Raw genomic sequence first — 23,650 nt, 5'->3', positions numbered from 1 at the left:
CTTTGCCTTGAGTGAACTAGAATGGAGCCGTTTGGTATGATAATGATACCATGTTAGTGTTATACGTATAGCTATAGCTATACAATAGAAAAGGCATTAAACTGCACAGAGGTAGTGTCTTCTTTGGTTAAAGGCACTAGTTCGTTGATACTGTACTCTGAACCAGAGCTCTGCATAATTTGTAGTGCAGATTGAGGCTTATTTGAGTAGTGCCTGCTCAGTTAAAACACTTCCTCCAGCCTCAGTTCCTGGAAACACATTTCATGCTTGCAGTTACACCAGTCTCAGTTGCATCATCATCAATAAGTACAAAATTGCTAATAGCGATAGAACATATTGTTGTCATCCTTTCACTCCTGTTTTTAATCATCCAGGGTGCATAAGTTTATTAGCACCCAAGTCACCTATATCTTTGCCATTAAGAGTTTACTTACTATCTCAGTAAATCTGAGTTTCCCCTAATTAATAGTTTTGCATATATCTGTGCAATGGCACAACTGACAGCAATTGGTTTAATGCCTTTGAGTTTTAATATTCATTATCAACATTGAATTGAAGGGGATTTGTTGTCAAAAGGTTATACAAGGGGCATAACCTTAAAAACCTCAACAAAGGGAACTATTTTGCCCTGTATAAATTCCAGCTGGCTTAGAGAAGTCAATCAAATCACTTTAAAGATTTGGTTTGTCTCTTTCTGTAGCAAGATGTGTAGTTTTAAGGCAATGATGGTAAATTAGTAGTTCCAGTGATAGTTCAGCGTCAGTAGAGCTTGTCTGGCTGCAACAATACAAATGTATTTTTAAATAAATTTAACATTGGACATTAAAAAGATTCACCATTACTACTTCAGGAAGTTTTCTGAGACATTGGGGTAAAAATGCTTCTATATTACACGTGTGTTCATTAGGATTGCTGACCAAATGCAAACAATGCATACTTTAAGGTGTGTGTATATATATATATATATACACATATATATAAGGTATATATTACTGCTTATATATTGAGTTAATTAGTAGTATCAGCCAATGAATCTGAAAAGTGTTTGGTACCTGTGGAGTAAAGTTTTTTTAGTAGAGGGTCAATTGTGGTAAGGTGATTTTTGACTTCAGATTTTTGGGATAGAAATTATCTACAGATTTTGGAAGATAAGGTTGAAAGAAATTATAGTGTGCCATAAAACTGCCATCTCTTCATTGTGGTTTATTTATTTATTTATTTATTTATTTATTATTATTATTTCCAAACTGTTTTTTTTTCTAAAATAAGGAAACATAATGACCAATCAGCGTCCAAATGGCCTCTTTGCCAGTAAAAGATCCGTCCTATATCATGCACAGTTCTTGCCTCAGCTATGCAGTGTCTTCCTTTCTCCATGTGTGTATGTAAAATTTAATTACAAAAGTTCAATAAAATTTGCATTTCTGTGAGACAAATTCAAAATCAGAAGTTAAGACCTTTTGTTGCTTTCTAATACCAATAGGTTAATTGATAAATATTACTCTCACTCACTTTAGGTAGTGGTAAGAAAAGAATGTACTTTATACATAAAAATCTTAGCCAATGGCTTTGATGTGCACAAAACCATCATTTTATACATCTTAGTATTCATGTAAAGGTTATTCATATTTTTATCACAATATTGAAATATTGCATGTTAATTGAAAGACTTATCTGACAAAGATTGTGATACATAGTGCTTGATGAAAAGTTATTTTACTTATCTTCCATAGAGAGTGAAATGATATAGGACAATAATTCGCCTATGACTGTGTCTCCTGATGCCTAAATTTTTGCCTCATCCTGCAGGTTACATTTGCTTTCCAGAGATGGATGTGGTTTCACTTCTTTTATTCTCAGTACTTACCGTCCTCATGAAGTGCATTCCTAACGCTGATGCTGCATTAGATGAGACATATTTGTTACTAAAGATTGAACAGAATCAAAAAAAAAAACAAACCTCCTAAGAGTCCACAAATTCTCACAGAGACAAAGTGAAGTCTGAGATACGCATTTTCTGAAAATGATTTTCAGCAGATAATTAAGTATGAAATTAGAATGCAATCAGTCCAATCATTTTTGTGGTACAAATTGTCTCCCTCGAGTATAGGTAAGATCTTAGGGTATAAACCTCTTTGAACATTTGGGTATGAATATCAGACTTGGAGCTTCTAACACATACACACAAAAAAATAATGCTGCAAGGATAGCCCACATCTGGAAAATTATTTTCAAATTCTCTAATCCAAGTTTAGAGAATACGTCCTATGAGGAGCGGTTGAGGGAAATGGGGTTATTTAGCCTAAAGAAAACGTTTAGGGGAGACCTTATCACTCTCTACAACTGCCTCAAAGGAGGTTGTAGTGGGGAGAGGGGGTCGGCCTCTTCTCCCAAGCAACAAACAATATGACAAGAGGAAGTAGCCTCAAGCTGTGGCAGGGGAGTTTTAGGTTGGATATTGGGGAAAAAATTCTTCATTGAAAGGGTTGTGGATCATTGGAACAGGCTGCCTAGGGAAGTGGTGGTGGAGTCACCTTCCCTGGAGGTATTCAAAAGATGTGTAGATGGGGTGCTTAGGGACGTGGTTTAGTGATAGACTTGGCAGTGCTAGAGTAACAGTTGGACTTGATGTTCTTAGAGGTCTTTTCCAACCTAAATGATTCTGTGATTCTGTCAGAGTTGTTGCTGAGTCAGCCTTCTTTGGACATCAAAAGCTCGCTAAACTCTTTAGGAACAGATCCTGTGGAGGCCAGGTAAGTTCTGAATGAAAGTAAAATCTTTAAATGATTGGTATACTGAACGATGACACTTTCCAAGCAGGCATGGAATTACCTATCTAAGATTGTGGAATACCATCTGAGGCAGTAAGAAAGTTGATAATGATTATTGGCAAGTGCTTTCACAGCCTGGTTCAACTGACAGAGATAGATGCCGCCCCCTCAAAGTATGCATTCTACCTGTCACAGACAACTAAATACTCAATGGAGTAATTTCCTTCAAATGAAACATCACTTACATCCCAAGCAACAAGGAGTAAGAATTCAGAAGAGAAGGCCTAGACGAACTGTTGAGATTATCAAGAATTGGTGAGATCAGTTTTGAGAGTATATACCACTCTGGTCCTGTAAACTTCAGTCAGTCTGGTGGGTGGTTTCCAGCGCTAGGTACTGCGCTGCCTGGGATGATATATTGTGTTAGCAGACAAATGCATTTGGCTGCACTAGAACAGATGCAGCACCAGGCATGTTTCTGTCTTCTTACCCTTCAGCTACGTTGTGGCATCATTGTGCTCGAGCATAGAAGAGTATGGTCAGAGAAATTAGCCATTAGATACAGCTAGCCTCCAGCCCTTCCTTTTCATACCTTGACTTACGGATCATTTATCCTGCTTCTGATCACATCCCTCCCCTCTATCTCTGCTTCTCTAAAAGCTCAAGAGCAGCCTGCAGAAGTGTCGACCTGCATTCATGGAAATGCTTCCAATGAAGCAGGCGTTCACCTCTACCCAATCAGACTGACACTTTCCCCATCTGCATTTGCCAGTCGTAGGAAAAGCCAGAGGATTAGGATGTCAGGTCCATTTTCATGCTGCCAGAAACCAATCCTGAAATGTCCCTTGTGCACAAATGTTCAAATACAGTTTTGAGGAAACAGATCAAAGTTTAAGGAAGACAATAGAATTCAAATTTGTTATTTTGAGAAGTCTATTATTTGAACTGTCCAAGTGTGCAACAGATTTTCTGCCAGACAGAGGGATTTTTAACGTCCCTTTTCTACCCCAAAATTGGTGAGAAGCACACAGAAAACTGAAACTTGAGTTCCTTTCTGAAGGAACACATCTATTTGGTAAAAAATAAAAAATAAAAAAAATAAAGAGTATTTTTCTGATTTCTGAAATTGAGCACCTGTCTGAGGTAGAGAAAACTGTAAAACTTGTCGCATCTTTCACTGTGGCTGGTTTTGGTCTATATATAAAAGTTAAACCAAAACAATGAATTAGCAGACAGAAGTAGTGTTGAGAAGATCAGGCCAAGTTTGCAATGCCAAGGATAATCAGAAACCTACATATGCACAGGAGAAGGTTCCTGACAATGCATAAACCTGTGTAAATAAGATAGAAATGAAGAAACAACCTCCACTGTCTTCTACTTCATTGACTGGAGTTTGGACACAAGAGTTGTTTAAAGCATGGCTTGCTGTAAGGCTTTTGATGTCCATATGGCCAGGACAAAATGTGGGTGTCAATGAATGTGTGCTCAACACTCAGGACAACCCAAACTCTCAAATCTCTGTTTAGGACAGAACGTCTTCCTAACACAGAGATTTGGCAGAGAATGACTTAGGCCAGGAGGAAAGGACTGTGGTCTCATCTGATCTTCCCATATTGCAGGTGTGGATAAGATTTCACTTTGGATGTGGATGATATAATTTTAACTCCTAGTTTGATCCAAATATTGAGTAGCAGTACCAGCTTAAAATTCTTATTGTTCTTTTTTAACAGTAGCAGGTGAATTTCTAAAATAAAATGGTTCTTTTTAAAGTTCTGTGCTTTTAGAAAAACTTCTTACACGCATAACTCATAGTGTCATTTTACTGTCATTTCTACAAACTTGAGTTATTGCTTCCTCCTTTCACGTCCAAAATATGTAAGCATACTGTCATCAGTTGTACATAGCATGCCTCTGCAGCAGATGCTAATTCTTTGGTGCTTCCTGCTGTTTTTTAATAAGGATTAACTTGTTGAATCCTAACTGTGGACAACTAGTTAAGTTTGGAATTGTCTTTGATTGCAAACATTTTGATTTTGAGTGATGTGTAGATGTAAGTACATTTGTGCTGATTTGCAGTGCTAGAGAAGTGGTGAGACTATTTTCAGGAGGAAAAAGCCTCCTGTTATTAATGAATTTTTAAACCTTTTCCTTGTGTGTTAGAGAGAAACTTAGAGCAATTATTCTGACCACAAAATGAAAAGAAAGAGCAATTAAAATAAGCACTATATACTGTGTGTTTCAAGAAGATGGCTCGTAGTATCGTCAGTTTGTGTACCTGTCAGCTCTGCTGACCAGTGTGTCAGTAGTGCTGCCCCACGGTCCCTCTGCTTCGAGCTATACATTTCAAGCATACTGTAACATGTAACTCATAGGTGTATAAAATCATAATAGAACATTTCATCATGTCTAAATAATGGTAGTTGCGTGCTGTCTGAACGGTTAACCATCGCAAACATTCAATACAAGCCATTTGACACTAATTTTACTGGTCAAATCCTCCTCTGAAAGAAGCCTGCCTTGACAAGCCATTTACTAGGCACCTTTTGCGAAGCAAGCCTGGCTTGATGGGTCGTCACATCAGCTACTTGACATTTGTCCCCAGTCAGACCGGATGCCACATGAAAAATTTACTCCGGCGAGGGGCTCCCAGGAATAAACAGTTCTCTAGTGCTGCTCACAGGGGACTCGGCAAGGTGAGCGGAACTTCAACTTGTCACGGATGCACTGTTCTGACAAACATAAGTAGATGCTAATGGCTAAATCGTGACAGAATAAAGTCCCACAACCATATGGCTAATTGCCACAACAATATCTTCAGTGTTATTAATCAAGTTTTCATAGTGTGCCATGATAATTGGAATAATTAGAAACAGCGTAGGCATTGCTTGCCTCTGCCACACATACTGCAGACAGGGACCTGGAACAACCACAATTGCACTTTGTGTGCTGCGTTGTTTAGTGCTTTCCTTTCCAGCAAATACTGTAGTTAATTAATGAATTAGCTGTTTGCTACCAGAGTGTTTTATTGCTAGCAGGGCTCCTGCAGGGGCACATAGGTAGCTAAATGAGACCACTAAGCCCCTTGTGCATCTCTTAAAAACGCACTATTCCCACACGGCTGCAGCTACACAGCACAAAACTCCACCAGTCATAGGTACTTTGTTCCACAAAAATTGAATCTCTTATTCTTGTAACTAATATGTGGAATGACTTGTTTTAAGTATGTACAAAAAGGATACAAGAACTTCAAAGTGTGTGTTGTTTTTTTGTTGTTTTTTTTAGTTTTTAACAGTTTAAATGAAAGCAAAACTCTGGATATCACAATGATGCAATTAACTTACGAGGCAAAGAATTTCACAAGTGCAGTTATATATATACGAAAATAATGCTTGTTTTACTATTTTTTCAAGTGGGAGAAACTAAAACTCTGGTTTAGTTGTCTATGTCTTAATATATCAGTATTGCTGAATGTAAACAGTTGCACTACTTATAACTACCATACTCTTTATTTGCCTTGATAATGGAATCAGGCTCCAAACTTATATTCTGCCTTTGAACTAAGGTCTTAAATAAAGTGGTGATTCTAATATTTTTATTTGTACTAAGCAGATAAATCAACATCTTGTGTGCTGCCTGTTGGAATAGCCTTGCTTGATTCTTACGTTCGGAGGTATGACAGCAGGGAGGAAATGCTTGTGTTTCCTTGCTGCATGCATCAACGTGTAGTTGACTGGTCACTAAAACTGGCAGATTGATGATGATGACTTCCTTCATTGGATGTATGAAGACATTTAGCCAGACTAATAGATTGAAATGGACTGCTGCATGTATGGCCTCTGAACAGCCTCTTAATTTAGTTTTAGAGTGTACAATAGATGTAATATTGTATTCAGTGATGATATAAATCTTCTCTCCTCATTTTAAAAAATAAATAAATTTCTTCTCTGTGGTGGAGAGCCACCAAGAGATTTTGAAATGTCGTATACTTAATTATAAAGAGGTTTGCAGAAATAAATCCCAGTTCAGGTAGCAGGTAGGAATTCTCCATTTTAGGTTTATTGCTGTTTAATTTTGATTCTCAAAGGGAAAGCATCTCTGAAATACGTCATACACCGTGATGGGAAGAATTAACAGAGTGCAGGATTCTTTCTGCACTGAGGGATGCCTTGGAGGTGGTCTTACCCCATGGGTACCAACTCCAAACATGGAATTTCCAGTAGAGTTCCTTTATCTACGATGTTGCTGTAAAGTTGGGTGCTCCAGTCATTCATGGAAGATACCCAAACAAAATTCTGGATGCACAGAATAAGTATTTATCTAGTGTTTTTTGCATTTGTTGCAGCTGTTTTGGTGTTATAGCATCTACACATTTTCTTGCCAGTTCATTGGCAAGGAAATTATTTTTCTTTTATAATTTTACCTGGGTTCGTATTCAGTAGAATTAGCAGGACTTTACCAAATATTAAAATCAGGTTTTTACAAAAGGTATGCGTAGTAAGATTTTGCTGATATTAGTGAAGTCTTCATTACTGATATTTAAGTACGTTTTTCTCTGGGCATGGCTGCCAATATATGAATAAGTTGTTTGTATTCTTCATATCAAAGTATCACAATTTCAATTTCTTATGCTTGAAGCCTAACTGGAAGATTATCACTTTGTAAAGGTCGTGTCCTTTGACTTCAGATATGTTTGACATATATTTATGCAGTTTTATGAGATAAAGTAGGCAATCTGATATATAATTTAATTAGCTTAAAGCTAGCATTTTACTTTATAATGCTTATTCTTTGATATATTATCATCCCTAATTTTACCATGAAAACCTTAAATTGTGTCTTCATTATCAACTAAAGCCTCCGTAACACCAAATCAGCATTAGAAAGAAAAAAAGACTCTTGTGGATTAATAAGCTGGTGGTAGTCTGAGCATGTTGCCTTGATGGCTTGAATACAGCATGTTTTCCAATAGCAACTGCATTGCTGCATGTAGGCAGATACTTGAAGAATTAAAAGAAGTTCAACCTCCTGAAATTTTTATTGTAATTTTTATTTAGCACACCAGAAAAAAAGTTAATTTATTATAACAGCAATACAGGGTAACAGAAAGGTGGTTCAATTGTAGATTTCAGATTTTTATGGACAAAGGAGGCATTTTAGTTAATGTTTGTGATAGGGAACTCTCCAAGGTAGAATATGAAAACAGAAACTTCATAATATTTGATCAAAACTTTCTTGTTTACTTTAAAATTCTTAAAAAATGCTCTATCTCCCTCTTATTTTAAAATAGTTGTCTTTTAGGTTAAGTCTTGCCCAGTAGATTCTACAGAGACAAGTAGTAATTCTATAGGAGATTTAACATTGTGGGACATGAAACATTGTAGGATTCCTTTTAAAGAGAGATTTTAAATCTCTCTCTTTTTTAAAGAGAGATATCTTTTAAAGCTACTACATACATCTTGAATCAATGGATAAAGCTATTAGCAAATTTATTTTATCATCTTAAGAACTGTGCTTTAATTACAACACTGAGAGTTGTTTTTTCTAATATAATTTCTCCACTTTAAAACCAAATTTAATCATTGCTGTTGAAAGATGGAAAAGTTGGGGGGTGGAGTTCCTAATTGCTAATAGCTGATATCAGTAGGAACTTCACTAATTTAGAAGTGCCTCTTTTGTTTCAATAGGTTTACTGCAGCAAATAGTGTTTAAAATCATTCACCTGTAATTAGTTTTGTTAAAAAAAAGAAAATGTTTTTGCTACTCTGCAGTGATTTTCAAAACAAAATGTACATGCGTCATCAGTATTTAGTGCTGGAGCTCTGAATTGCATAGAGGCAAGAGCAGTAAGAATTCAGTAGGCACACCTTCATGTCCCTGCATTTTTCTCTTTTGAGTGCAGATATTAGTCATTGCGTTATGCTTTTAGGTAGGTAACAGAGATGTAGTCCCAGAGTCCTTGGACTTAATGATTTGTCATTGACTTGAAAAGGTGGTTGGGTTTTTTTCCAGTAGACTGTAACACTCCCCTCTGGTCTTTCTAGTTTATCACCGTAATAGTATCATACTAAACCTTGTTTTTGAAATCTGGATATTGCCTGAGCTGTTAAAATTTAGTTGTTTTGCAGAAACACAGCAGTATTCTTCAGTCTTTTTACAATGAGTAAAAGCACAGTTTAGCGCAGATAATTTTTAAATGAATCATAGTATAACAATTGGATCCTTCATGTCGTTACTTCTGTATTTTGGCCTACATTTCAAAAATGGGTGAGTAACCTTGATCTTTGATACTTGTTGTCAGTGTGAAAACAAATCTTGACAAGAAAAAAAATCTTGACAAGTGTCTAGCACTTCTTTTAAAAATTTGGTAATGGCTGAAACTTGTTCATTATTTTATTACGGTTATTCTTGTTGTAGATATCTATCGGAGTACAGCAATTTTATCCACTCTCCACAGTAAAAACTGGTCAGTAAATTCTTATAGTCCAGTAACTGGATGTGATGTCTTTAGTATTTACTGCAAACACAGGTTATCATTGTCAATACAATGTTTGTAGTAGCTTTTAATTACTATGCCTTTATAAAGTGTTGTATATGTGAAATACTGAAATTATTTTACCTTGTGTTTAGGAAGAATGGAAAGGAACCTGAAGTGGGAATGTACTCCTACTGCAGAGAGTTTTGTTAAATTAAATGCTGCCTTCAGTGCAAACCTCCCATCTTTCCCACTGAAAAAAGTGGATAACTTGTTTCTGTTGTTTCTCTTCATCTTCAAGTTCTTAGCTCTGTTTTTGAAGTTTTCAGTGTTATAGAAAAGCCAGTTGCAGGCTTCTTTATGATACTAATCAAATCACTTCAAATCAGTTGAACGTGCTAATGAGAGAGTTTTGTTTTTTTTTATACTCTTTCCTATTCCACAGACTTTCAGTCCTGTAGTATCTAAAAAACAAAATAACCTCTGAAAATGTTAGAAGGATGAAGTGGAGTGTCTGTAATCTAGCCTGTCCAGTACAGCAAGCTAAAACTGATGGAGAGCAGAACTGTTAATGAAAACAGTCGTATTCTTAAAATGTATTACTGCATAATTACTGTTACAAATAAATTCAGGTTCAGGCTTTTCCAGAAATGGACTATAGCAAATTTGATGTGGGAACCATCAGCAAAATGTAAAAATAAAACTACCTCTTTAAAAAGAATTTGAATGTACAAAGAAACTAGAACTCTCCTAGAGGAAAAAAAAAAAGTCAAAAGAAAGTTGACTTATTTCATAAGGAAAAGGTGAACCAATTACATGTAATTTAAAAGCTTGTTTCAGTCAGTCATATTATTGGAGATTTAGACAAAGAGGATCAATGAAATAAATTGCATACCGAGGACAGTAACCCAAGATTATAAGGTTAATTAGTCTGAATTCCTGCCTTTAGAGAACTTGATCAAAAAATCTCTGATCCAATCTTTTTTGATCCAGAATCAAAGTCCAGAATTTTGGAATAACATCCAATCTGAATTTAAAGATTCAGGTGTGGAAAATCACCAGGTCTCTAAGCAAGTTTATCCAGTGGTCTACTTGTCATTGCAGGGTTTTTATATTTGTTTAAGGGGGCACTGGGGGAATAGCTGCTTATGGAGATCTTTTTGTGTATATTTTATGTGCTAGTATGAATTTGTGTATTACTTGTCTGACTCTGCTTGGGGAAAAAAATGAAAATAGCTGTAATTGTGTGTGAAACAGCTAATTTATGGAAAGACAACAGAAATCAATGTCACTGGCATAATTCTTGATGGAACTTTTTTTAGTATTACTTCTTTCCATTTATACTAAAAGATACCACTAAGTAAATATGGAGTAGAAATGTTCAGTAGAAGTTTAAAATCGGGAATAGCTTTTAGTGAGTGCAATCACTGGTATTCCTCTTTGTAAAAATGCTTCTAAAGAAAGTTCCTTATTACTGGGGCATGTACTACAGGAGGGTGAGATGACAGGAGAAATGTGCAGTTTGCAGTGGCTGCGTGAAGGAGCAAAATACATCATTCTGTCAGCACTGAGTGGATTCCCATAAACTTGCACAAAACAACCCCCAAAACAAATTCAGAAGAGCAAAATAGGACTGTCACCATTCAGAACAATACAGCAGGCTGGAGGAGAGCCATCAAGGAGGAAAACCACTGCAAGAACATGAAGGGAAATTACTATCCCTCTAGCAGGGGTACCTCCATCTCTGGTGAACATGCCCAAGGCACCCAGCAGTAGCTGCTGGTACCACCCCAGAAGGTGGCTGCAGGGTGGCAGCAGGGGTAGGGGACAGTGGCAGCAACAGGAGGTCTGACACCAAGGGCAGCACTGATACCAAAACAGGTCGTATAAACTTAGTTAAGAACTGCAGCAGAAACTTACCCAAAGCAGGCTAATAGGCTCAATAATTTTATTGTAGCCTATTCCTAACAATTTTAAGCATTACTGCTGTGAGATGCAGTGGCACATTTTTCATTAAGCATATTCCTGTGAGTGAGTGTATTACAGTTGGTCTGACTTAAGGCAGCAGTAAGTGCTTTTGTCAACAAGGGTAAATTACGGCAAGGAGAGGGAGATAATTATTAGAATAATTATTAATTAAAAGATCTCCTTTTTTAAAAGGAAAACCTTCTCTAATAAGGAAATACATAGTGTCTTCCAAAAACTGATAGTTTTTTTTTCTTAAATGCAAGGCTGAGTAACCTCTGCTAGTAATATTAAAGAAACCAAATGGGAGTCTAAATAACAATTTGATGCTCATGTCAAATAATTCATTTGTAAATATAAAGTTAAAGGTGTTTATTTTAAAGAGACAGGCTAATGTCTGTTTGATAAAGTAATTAATATAAATTTATTTCAGGATATGGAGAACAGCAGGAATTCTCGACAGGACAAATCAAAAATATTTTCCGTAGTGGAAAGAAGGCAATAAAGTGTACTATGTTCAGTATTCTTGTTCATCACTGAGGCTAAATTTGATTAGATTTATATTAACAAACAAATGTTTATTATCATTATTATTTATTTTTAAATATTCTGACAGGAAAAAAAACTATGGTAGAGATTGAAACCCATATAATCCATATTGGAAATGTGTAGGTTTTTTTTTTTTTTTTCCAACACATTTAGACTGAACACATCAGAAGTTTCTGAAAGCCTGATGAGTTTCCAACACAACTTCTTATGCCAATGTTTTAGCTTTATTGGGATTTCACATGCTTCTTTCAGTTCTGACAAAATGCTGAATCTTAGTAGGGCTTTATTTATTTTAGAAATGCCATTCTGTTAATTGTTGCACTTAGCAATTCTGCTTTTTTTTCTTCTCTGGGCTCATTAAGAGTTTCTCATGCATTGTGAGCAGTATTGCTCTTCCAACAAGACTCTTGCAGGAAGGATCCCCTTTTAAAAAAAAAAAAAAAAAGACATTACAGTTATACTTCAGGCATGTCTCCTTTGCTGTCTTGTTTCATCATTTGAAGGTTTTATTAATCTCTTTAGGACATTCTGTACAAAATCCCTGAACTGTATGAAACCACAGGAGTCTTAATAAAAACAAGATTTATTAAGAAAGGAGGCAGAACACTGGAGCAATGGACTGTGTAACAGGTCTAATCTGAAATCTTGGTAAAGCTTGTCTTTGTTGGTCCCCTTCATGCCATCAAAAGAAAGTAAACTATCTTACATTCCTCAGAAGCTCATCCTGATTGAACTTGCCCGTCTCCCCTCAGGCTGACATTGGCAACTAGGAAATCAGGGACAGTTTCGGTATCACGTCCTCTTCCGAGGGTGCTTTTGCTGTGCATTTACAGCTGAGTTTGCTCTTCCTTCTCATCCATACAAGCGTTACCCAACCCTGCTCCAGCCCCTGCGGTAGCCCTGCCTGCTGCAGACCTCTGAAAACATGGCACAGGCATTGAGTCTTGTCCAAAGTATTACTTGCGTAATACTTGATTTTCCATATATCTTAAATTCTTTTGAATGCATTATATAAATGTTGCTCCTCATCCTTGCTCCATATCTTATTTTCATAAAAACAGATCACAGCTAAAGTGTGCCTACCCTTTCTCCTAAATTATTGACCGTGACTTTACATAGTAAATCGCGCTGGATACAAATGTTTGCTTGAACATAATTCATGGCAGAGTTTTTATAAAGAGACAGAACCTAGATATAATTTTCTCAGTCAGTAAACTGTAAACTGATGTTAATGTTGGTATTTCTCAGCTTCTGAATGCTTAGTTTGGATAAGATGGTGTTCTTTTCAATGGTTAATCCATTTAAATGATTTTCTTATTTAAAAAAGCAACAAAACTTGCACTGAAAATGAAGTGACGTCCTGGAAAATCCTATTGACCCTCCTTTTCTCCAGAAGCCTTCCCTTAGTGTGTCTTGCAAGCATCAGAAACCAGAGGACCAGCATCCTCCTCTGGCACAACTGCTACGTGCCATCAGCCATGGGAGGTGGATGGCACCTTTGCCATTTCCTAAGCACCTGGGGTGCAGGACAGTGAATTCTGTGCAGGGACAGCAGATGCACCGGTGGGTCAGTGGTGAGGGTTAGGAAGAGGGAGAACATGCTCTGTGGAAACCTGAGCTCTCCTGAACTTAGGTCAACAAAGGAGTTTTCAAATTTGGGCATTTTTTTTAATATACACAGCAAAGAGGAAATACTAGAGACATAATTACTTTGATTTTAGATCTTCTTAATGGACTGTTTGGGGAAAAAGTAAGTTAAGCATGGGCAGAATTTTTTTAACCTTGTTCTATTGAAAAGTATCTGTGGAAAAAAAAAAAAAAAAGCCTTGAGCAGACACTTGGGGTGGACATTGTACTGAAGACTGAATTTAGCAAAAGTATAAATGGCTGAAAATAGAAGATAACCAACCAAATATTTGTAACGACAAAGCTGTCTACAGATTAAATAAATTAATCTTATCAGTGCTTGAAGAATTGTCCAATAAGCCTCAGTTAAAATGGTTGTGGTTGTAGTTAAAACTGGTGAGGCTGGATCATTGCCTTCTTTAATGGCTTTACTAGAGCACAGTTTTCTCCTGCTTTCTCTGTATTGTAAGGTCATTAATGAATCATTAGCTATTGCTAGTAATTACTGATGTCTTGAGAATATTGGTTTAATTGAATGGGAATTATAAGTAGAAGATACAGTTGCATATTCTACAGTGTAGGTGGTGGTACCTTTCTATATTATAGCTTTAAAGAATCTGTGCTTTTTGAGGAATTTAAGGATGCCTGGTAAATTATGAATTATTGTACTATTGCATGTTATTAAAGGTACACTATTGTGAGCTTCACAGTCTGCAGGTGTAATGGATGTAAGGCAAGGACAGAACAATAATTAAACCACAGACAGCCATCTAAAAAAAAAAAAAAAGTTTATCATGTCCCATGCAATTATTAAGTGTCTGAAATTCTCTGCAAATATTTGTAAAAGCAATAAAACTGTGTTAGTTTGAAAGACAGCTTTCCAGTATGAACACTTATTTTGAGGAATTAGGAACCCTTTTTATGAATATAAAAGCTGATTGAAGTCCTGTCTTATGGCGGTATGGTTCACATAGGCAATGGGGTCCTTGGTTTATAGATTCTATGAGCTAAATGCTGCTAAAGAAAATAAGAGAACAGCTAGTATATATGCATTTACAGCAGTATGAGTTGCTTACTCCCTTTAGGACAGGAGAATTGAAATAATTAACAGTAATATTACAGTTGCAAAAGGAAGTCCAGTTGTTCTTCAGCAGCCTACATCTGTGAAACATGGTACCTCTGGGGACTGAGATTTAATTTTCCCAGGAGAAAGTATAAAAGCAGGAGAAAAAAAGGAATGACTTCTGCTAGAGCAGAATAAACCTGCATCTACAAACGATTAACACTGCATAATGAAGTAGTAAAGAAGCAAAAGAGATTTCTAATAAAAGACTAATAACAAATCCCATTACACCATGGTGTATTTTTTCCCTTGAAGTGTATTAGACTTTTAGCAAGGCTTCTTTCTGCGTGAGATTTGGGTAGTTGCAGGCAAAGTCAGTTCAAATGCTTCAAGCTTAGCTGCAATTTCTTTCCTAACAGTTTGTATAACATGAAAGTTGAGGTTTTACAGGTGGGAGGGGTTGTTAATGCAAGTAATAGGCTTCACGCAGAGTTTGGGTAATGTTTGTGTCACCATAGGATAATGGTCTCCCGTAGGCAAGGCACTGTAGGGTAATGTGCTGCTGTATGGTAAAATCCCTTGGCTAGAACAGACGTGGTATTAAATGTACTAGATAAGTCCTGCTTTTTTGTTAGCAGTTCTTCTGACTTTTCTTTTTTGAGGCCTGAAAATGAGCTCTCATAGGATGGGGGGTTGATCAGAGTTTGAGTTTTATCATAGCTAATATTGCGACCTTTATAATTACTATGCTAAAATAAAAAGTTACAAGACTATAGAACAGAAATGTTTGGTGTAAGCAAAATAAGGATTAGATAAGACTGTATTTTGAAGTCACGTATTTTCACTTTTAAAAGGGAATGTGTCTTGCAGGGCATAATATTCTGTACAGTGATCTCTAAATCTGTAGCATGGACATTTTTATGGGTTATACACACAGTTCCAATATCGGGGGTACAAAAGTTTGAATGAACAAACCCTTGACTAACAAAACAGTCCCTTTCAATTTCGTTCATAAGGGAGAGTCACTTTGTACAGACTGTTGCTATCTTAAAAGCTTGTACTTGACTGACGTGTTGGAATTCATTTGCGCAGAAATGAACTTTTGTTACTGGAATCGGAAAAAAAAAAAAAACAGATGCCTTAAAGCAACGAGTTCTGGTACCAAAGTGGTTAAACGTGAATTCTTACAAGTGAAACTAATCTTGATGAAATTTCTAGTTGCCTTTTTAGAAAATTTTGTGAGTTTTACAGAATGACTCAATTTGCTTAGCAGAAATTTGCAATCAATCTTTTCTTGCCACTGAATAAACAGATTCCACATGCGTAGCAATTTGCATATCCCAGCTAAAAATGTAATTCATTATTTTTAAGTCCATTTTGTAATAACTATTCCAGGACTAATGTTACTAACTATTCTGTAGCTTTTTCAAAGATAACTTTAGATAATTTCTGCTACCTGGAAAGGTACCAAGCTAATGGTTCTGGTTTGGAATAGGAAAGGGAAGTGCCTGTCTCAAGGTCGGTGTAAGAGCTGGAACTGGAAATAAGAAAGCTTGAGAAATTATTTTTTCCTACTGTATCTCACGCTTCCAGTCTCAAGCAAATTTTGCATTTAATAAGATAGATTTTCACATTTTGCTGGGTATGAAACAGCAGAGATATGAACAGGAATTAATGGTGTGGTCTACATGCAGATTATCACTAAATCTGGTAAAGATTTAAATTAGGTTTAATCAAAACAGCATCCATAGCATATTTTACATGGAGCTGGAAACACTGTTGTCAAAAACAGGGAGGAAGCCTCTTCAGAGCAAGTGTGACCCGATCCATTTTTACTGCTATTTGGCATCTGCCTTGAACTGGCTTTCACTTGAGTGGGCTTTTCAGGGCTCTCGTAAACCGCTGGCTTCACCCTGCTTGTCTGTTCCAGGCTATTCTTGCGTAACATCATCTCACTTTCATCTTCGATCAGTATCACATCAAATGCTCAAAAATATGGTGTATAGGATTGATATGTTCTTTCTTTTGAGGTTCACCCACATAACAGTATTAGTCAGTTAAGCCTTTGCAGTTGGTAATGTATTGCTTCCCTTAATGTAGACACACACAAACATTTCCAAAAACACAATTAGGTGAGTGATTCTCGTAGACCTTCATAATTTGCAAAATTTCCTGCTGAAATGCTTTGGATTGTAGTTGATCCTGTGATACGTATACTGGCTTTACAATATTTGTCGAAACAGATAAATACAGCATGTCTTTTCTGTTTTGTTTTGTTTTTTTCAGGCGATGGGTAAGGCTCCTCTTTGGACGTGAATTCCCACTCCAGGACCTTCTTGTTGTGTGGGATGCTCTATTTGCTGACAGTATCACCCTGAATTTAGTTGACTACATTTTTGTAGCCATGTTGTTATATATTAGAGATGCCTGTAAGTATCAACTATCTTACGATCTTTTAAGAAGAATGCGAACCCATTTTTCAAAGAAACAGAGGGCTTAAGAAATGCTAAATTGCATTGTGACTTTTTTAACAAACTGAAAATCCTTTCAAATGCTATGAGGGGAGCCATTTGTTATCGGGCACAGTCTGCTGTATTTATGAAACAAATTGTATCTTGGAGTTAAATGCACGTTTGTTTTCTGAGTAGTTCTGTGTTTTTATATGGAGTTGCAGATTTTCTATGCAGTCAGTGATTCAGGTATGTATAGAGCTCCACCTTCTGACAAAGCCAATGAATTGAGTAAATCCTCTGATACTGGAAATACATTTTTTGCTCTTCTGCTTTGAAAAATGTGAAAATGCACAAGACAGTGACTCATAGATTTCCAAGTTATGTCGTGAAGGAAATGTACATGCAGAGATGAGTAGCAATTACAAAATACATTTTTTCCATGCATAGAAAACTGATCACTTCATTTTATTTTATTTCAGTATACCTGAAATACTTGCGAAGATATTTGCACATATGGACTAGTGATGAGCAGTAAATAAATGAAGTTAGTACAAAAGAGAAAGTAAAAAAATGTTGCTAGTTTGTATAATTATGAATGGGAGGAAGAAAATATGTAATGATTAATTAAAAGGCATTTATTTCTGTCCTATCATATTTTGCAAAAAAATCCATATACGAGTTTGCCACAACAAAATATGTGTTTTTCAATAAGATGCATGTTTGACATTAAATATATGAATTCTTTAGCATGCTGTTGGGTGTTAATTATATACAATCTGTAAGTTTTAGCTTGTAACAAGGTCACATATTTGACACAATTTTGTATTCTAGGACACAAAGTTTTCAACTTCTGTTGTTCTTATTTTAGGGCCCAATCTTGAAAATATAACACGCATGTACTTTACACATACTGTTGTTTCACTGCCTGCCATAGGACTTCATGTGGGTTTTTTTAGTTTGCTTTTTAATAAACATGCAGCATTTAGAGCTGCCTTACATTCCTGTCAAAGAGGTGGACATTTAATTCAGTGTAGAGGTTTCAAAATCAATGCTTGTTTCAGGATTATCCAATTCCAAGTCGTTTTCTGTAATCTGAATCTGTTTTGTTTATGTGCAGTAAACTGAAATAATCTTAAAAATTTTTGTATAGATGCATGGTGCAGATGCATGTAAAATTGTTTCTTAACATCAGCATTGTATTTCGTGCCATCATTTCCCTTTAAAAATGATAATTAAGAAATGTGTCTATAAGCACCCTCTCTTTTCTGGGAAAGGAAGGTTGCTTTGAGGTTGGTTGTTTCACTTTATGGTGCTCATACGTGAGAATCGGTATGAGGTAACTAAAATGTGAGCTAAAAATGTATTATGGGCATCTGTATGAAATCAATCTTCCTTTTTTCTTTGAAATCCCCAGATTTAGTAAAATAAAGCAATAAATAGCTTTAAAGTGGAGTCCATGTGCTCAAATAAGATGCAAAGTCATTTCATCAGGACAGCTAATACTTCATACATTTGCTTTTTCTGAAATAAGTATATTTTTCTTCTGTAGTTGGACCTAATTAGTTACTCTAAGCTTAGTAGTACAGTGAAAAAAAAATACCCAATCATAAATATGATAACATTGAATATATTGTAAACATCAAGCTCAGAAATCTTCACAGTTTTTGATTTGATAAAAGAAAGCTTTCCATATATATCTGTAATAGAAAAGTTTTCCTTTTTCCCTCCTATTTATATTGTTGTTAATATTTGAGCTCGAATAGATGTTGTAATATTTTAAAAACCATTTTCAAATAAGTTTCTAAAAACTGTTCTTTATTTGGTGAAAGGAAATGTTATTTAAAAAAATGATGTTAATCATCTATAAATAAAACATCTGGAAACTTTCAGTTTTAGAACTTTGAAACAATAGGAATAATAATAGAACTCCTAATATGTTATAAAAATATCAAACATAAGCACTGATAATAATATAATACTGAAAGCATTTGAGAGTTTAAAAATGATGCAGATTCTATTATAACAACACATTTGGGGATGGGGAAGGAGTTGCTGTTTTGGGAACTGCTAGATCTTTTTCTGTTTCGTTATGTTCTCAAGGACATGATTTTAAGAAAGTAGCATTTCTACTATGTTTTTAATTTTATTTTTATTTTGAAATTCTTTGTTACTCAAACTATGTATTACTAAAGGAGAGGGTAACGTTTAGAATTTTAGATTACTGTGTATACACAAAAACATAGTTGAAATGACCTGATCATTTTAGAAACTGCAGATACATAATCATGTATACAGCCATTCTGTAAACTGCTCTGTTCAGTTTAACAACTGAATATGCAGAGCTTTATCCGTGCAGTGTTAATCCTCACAAAGCAGGTGTAGGGTTGTGTACTGAAGTGTCTCTGAGTTTTAATAAATGATTTTCTGGAATTCTTTGGGGGAAAAAAAAAAAAACATGAAAAATATAACTTGTTTAAAAATCTGTCAAATCAGAAGCATGAATATGTTACTTCTCTTTTACTAATATGAATGTATAAGCAGCTGTTGGTGAAATCAGAATGGAAGGGAGGGTTCAGTGCAAAAAAAAAAAAAAAAAGGTATTTATTTCATATACTTTCCATGAAGAAGGACAAAAATGAACATACCTGGAAGACCTGTCCGTGTTCTGCATAGTAAACTAATGATGTTATTACACCAGGATCTAATTTTGACTGATCAGTGTTTGAATAACTGTATTTTTACCATGTCTCTAGCTCCTCTATGGACATTATTAGAGTATATTTTTCTTATCTAAAGGCACTCTGAATATTTTAAGAGAAATAAAGAAACCATGGCCTCTTCTTGGAGGAGTTGATTTGTTATTTTTGTTATCATGCAAGATGTTCGTATAATCTATGTTTAATTCAATTTAGGGGTACTAAATAGAACATAGCAATGCGTAAAGCAGCAGGGGGAATGAGTCCCACCATTCCTAGGTTAGGAAGTCATCTCTATACAGGGTTGGCCGCCTCAAACATGAAACTCAGAAGAAATGACAGGTGGCAGGAAATTAGGACTTGATTGAGTACAGGTACAGTTAGTTTTCATGTTTTCAACCTTTTTTACTACTGCTTGCGTCCAGGAATGGTTATTGGACCAACAGGGAAAAGTCTATCTCATCCAAAGCAGAGGAGAGAAAGCAATTCGTTGTTCCTCTGCATAATCTGTTGTTACTGCATAACAGGTATTTAAAGGCAGTACGATTGCTTTCCCTGTCAGAGGAGTTTCTCTGTTGCTTTCCCAAGAAATACTGATCCCATTCTTCTTTGGCGAAGTGATAACTTGTTATTCACGCTAAGAGCAGGATCCAGATGTGATTCTTGCCAAGCTGACAAGTGGAGGAGGAGCACAGATAGGCAAGCACCAAGGCTATTACAAGGCAGCTGGCCACAGTATTTCACCTTTGAACTTCAGTACCATCCAACTACTGCTGACACGAGAGAAATTGGTATTGCAGTCTCCTTCCAGAAACTTCATCCTGGAATTGATTCTTAGAAATCCTTTTAATTCCAATCTGAATATTCAGAAAAGGAGAGTTTGTTTTGTTTTGCTGATATCTTCTGCATCATTTTTAAGAAAACTGCCATGCTATTGTATAGTAGCATACATTTGGCCATGCATTTGGCCCTCTTGAAACAAAGAAAGATACCAAGAGGTGTTTCAGCAAATTGATCCCTTTAACCCAAGATTCTCCAGTAAATAGAGCACTAGCAGTGATGTTCTTTTCTATAACAATTTCTACATGAGAATAGGAGAGGTGAATGTAGGGAGAAAACCATAAAGATTAAATAAATATAAAAGTTAGCAGACCTTCCTCATTTAAGTTTTGCTTTTGCTTTTGTTTTTGTTCAATTTATCAGTGATGGATTCACTTTTAAATATAAATTCTAGGGAGCAGAGGGGACACAAGTCATGGCCCAACAGTTTGATTATTGTTTTTTCAATTGTTCAATTGCTTCTCTATTATACATTTCAAAAAATTAATAATTAGAGTAAATGTCTCATGGTTGAAAATACCAGTTTTTGTCAGAGCTCAAGTCTGCACCATTAAAATCAATTAGATTTTTTAATATTTACTTTTCTCAGTATCAGTGAGACAGCAAATATCTGTTCCAGGAGAAATAAAGAAAGAATGTTTTTAATCAATTTTCCATTGCAAAATAGAACACATACTGGTGTGTTCCAAAGAGAAATGTTAGTCTTAGTACTTATCATTTATAAAATTATGTAGAATTTACTGTCCATTTTCAGTATTTTTAGTTGCTTTGGTAAAAAGGTCTCATAATCGTAACTGCAGTGCAGTATCTTAAATTTGATTTACGCATGAGAATTGGCTTGGTTATGTAATATGCGGTGCTGGTATTATGCTTCTCAGAAAGATCTCTGACTGAGACCATTGTGTTGTGTTCATTATGCCAGCTCTGTGACTACAAGAAGAAAAAAACAGGTACCTGAATATGAACAAGAAAAACAAAGGATAGGAAAAGAACAGGCAGAACTGATAAAGAATGAGTAGGATAAGTGAGTGCTTTACAAATGAAAGCAGATGTATGAAATTACAAGCTGTCGGATCAGCAACGGAAATGAAGATGATAAAGTGGTTCCCTACACAGATTATAATTATTCATTTTGCCCAGTCCTGCATCTTTTCCCCATAATCCTCTTGTTGAGGGAGGAAAGGTACAGGAGGATATGAGGCTTATTCACATGAAAGAATAAAAAGTAAAACATTTAAATCTCTCTGTCCACAGAACAACCATTTATTTTGTCTTTTATTGATTCAAAATAATTCTATGTTTGCAAGGATTGTTTCTGGTGTAGAAGCCTGATTAGAAGTATTTGTTGCTACAGCTAAAGTTCTCAGAATAGTAGTTTGTTAAAAATTTATTTACAGTATTAATGTTGGAGGCTGTCTTTATGTTTCACAGTGCAAGCATCAGCAACAGGCATTGCTTTGACAGCTGTGGCAGATGGATTGCCTGGATTTGGATGGTGCAAAAGAAATGATGTAGTTTACACAGACCTGCCTGAAAAGACATCTTTAATAATTGCACTCATAATGAGATTGATTTGGAAAAAAAAAATAGATAACAACAGCAAGCAGAGAACCATGGAGTATACTTAAACAGGTTTAGATAAAATCAACTTGCTAAAAATTCCCAAATAAGTAAAAAAATCCTACTAAATTAATGGGGTGTTATATTTTTAAGTATTTCTGAAATGAAAATCTAACTTTTTCCCTTTGTAGTTAGCATTTTGTAAAAAGTTTGTTGATTTACTGGAAATCAAGGATTTGTTGACATCAGTTTATATTTGCATACGGATGTATGTGTGTGTCTGTGCATATGTAAATGAGAATATGATAAAAGATATTTCAGCAAAGAATTTTCAGATTGGGGCAAAGTTGTCATAAAAGCAAGACTGGAAGTAGAATTTACCTTACAAATAACAGCCTTAGGGTTAGTTGTCTGCAGGTGAGTGAAAAATCAGTGTCCATTTCCTGTTCACTGACAGTATCTCCTCCACCTCCATTGGCTCTGGTGGAATTTTAGTGCACAACTCACAAACAAACAGCTAAATTTAGGCATCCGAATTTGGAGTTGAATCTTAATACAAATGTCTGTGAAATAAGTTAAGTTCTGAGAGCCTTCATGTGGGACAAGGCAACTGCATCTGAACTGTAATGAACTTACAGAAAACAACATAGTAATATTTCGCTTTTTTTCATTTTCATTATAGTGATATCAAGTAATTATCAGACCTGTTTGGGACTTCTGATGCATTATCCACCTATTGGAGATGTTCACTCCCTTATCCTAAGAGCACTTTTCCTCCGAGATCCAAAGGTGAGAGGCTCACTTTGTAAACACAGGAGATAAATCTCTGTAATAGAATGTTGCAAATGCTATGATGTTAATTACAACCTGCGTTTTGGGGGCTAAACTATGGTTTCAAATTCTTTGACAAGCTGAAGGAAAGAGTTGATAAACAAGAGTAGAATACAAGTTTTTTTACTCTTAAAAGGGTGCTGTCCTACTAGTTTGCTAAACTTCTCCAGGAGCTCAGCTAACTGCAGATGTTTATGCTCCTTTGTTCGGTATTCTGCACAGACATCTTTCATTATAAAGTATACTTTTGAAACTAATATTTTTTTTAATAACCTAGTAAGCTGTGTAGAAACTGTCATGCAATATCGTCTGTAAAATATTTTTCATGAGATTTCTGGAGATTAACCATTGTTAATCCTTATAGCACTACCTATGCCCAATATATAGTAGATACATGATGGTTTCCAATTAAAACTGAGAATCTGCTGTTACAATTTGAAAAGATTCACAGGAATAAAATGTACAAATATATAAATGTAATGTTTTTGATACACTCAACTATACTACAAAATATGTGAACTTCTTGATGATTTAGAATGGCATGGGTATATTAAGTGTACATTGGATATACACAATATAGTGGAAAAAATGTTTAAGGCAAAGCTGTACGCAATAATCTTTCCAGTATTCAGATTTTTGGCAGATAGCAGAATTTGTGCTACCAGTTTTGAATTGTCTTTGAGCATGTCCCATTAGGAGGCTGCCAGCGTAAAGTCTGATTTCCCTCATCTCTTGAGGCAAGTCACCTTTGAAAGTGAAAAATTCATCACTTCTGCACTCTGACTGTCTTCTGCAAAATTTCATTCAATAACAATGTTTACACT

At 35.6% G+C, this 23,650-nt stretch overlaps 1 protein-coding gene across 4 annotated transcripts in view; it reads left to right on the top strand.

The window, feature by feature from the left end:
• The window catches only part of TBC1D5 (TBC1 domain family member 5), a 323,220-nt gene that overhangs the window by 223,922 nt on the left and 75,648 nt on the right, over positions 1–23,650 (top strand). For all 4 annotated transcript variants that reach the window (XM_035556416.2, XM_050708888.1, XM_050708886.1 and 1 more), the window contains 2 exons: positions 16,733–16,875; positions 22,678–22,784. In XM_035556416.2, coding sequence (XP_035412309.1) covers positions 16,733–16,875; positions 22,678–22,784 — 250 coding nt within the window. The remainder of the gene's footprint in view (positions 1–16,732; positions 16,876–22,677; positions 22,785–23,650) is intronic.

Source organism: Cygnus atratus, chromosome 2 (assembly GCF_013377495.2).
Source record: "Cygnus atratus isolate AKBS03 ecotype Queensland, Australia chromosome 2, CAtr_DNAZoo_HiC_assembly, whole genome shotgun sequence".
In the NCBI taxonomy this organism is placed as follows: Eukaryota; Metazoa; Chordata; class Aves; order Anseriformes; family Anatidae; genus Cygnus; species Cygnus atratus.
The sequence above is the reverse complement of the archived record's forward strand: the minus strand, read 5'-3'. Positions and strand labels throughout refer to the sequence as shown.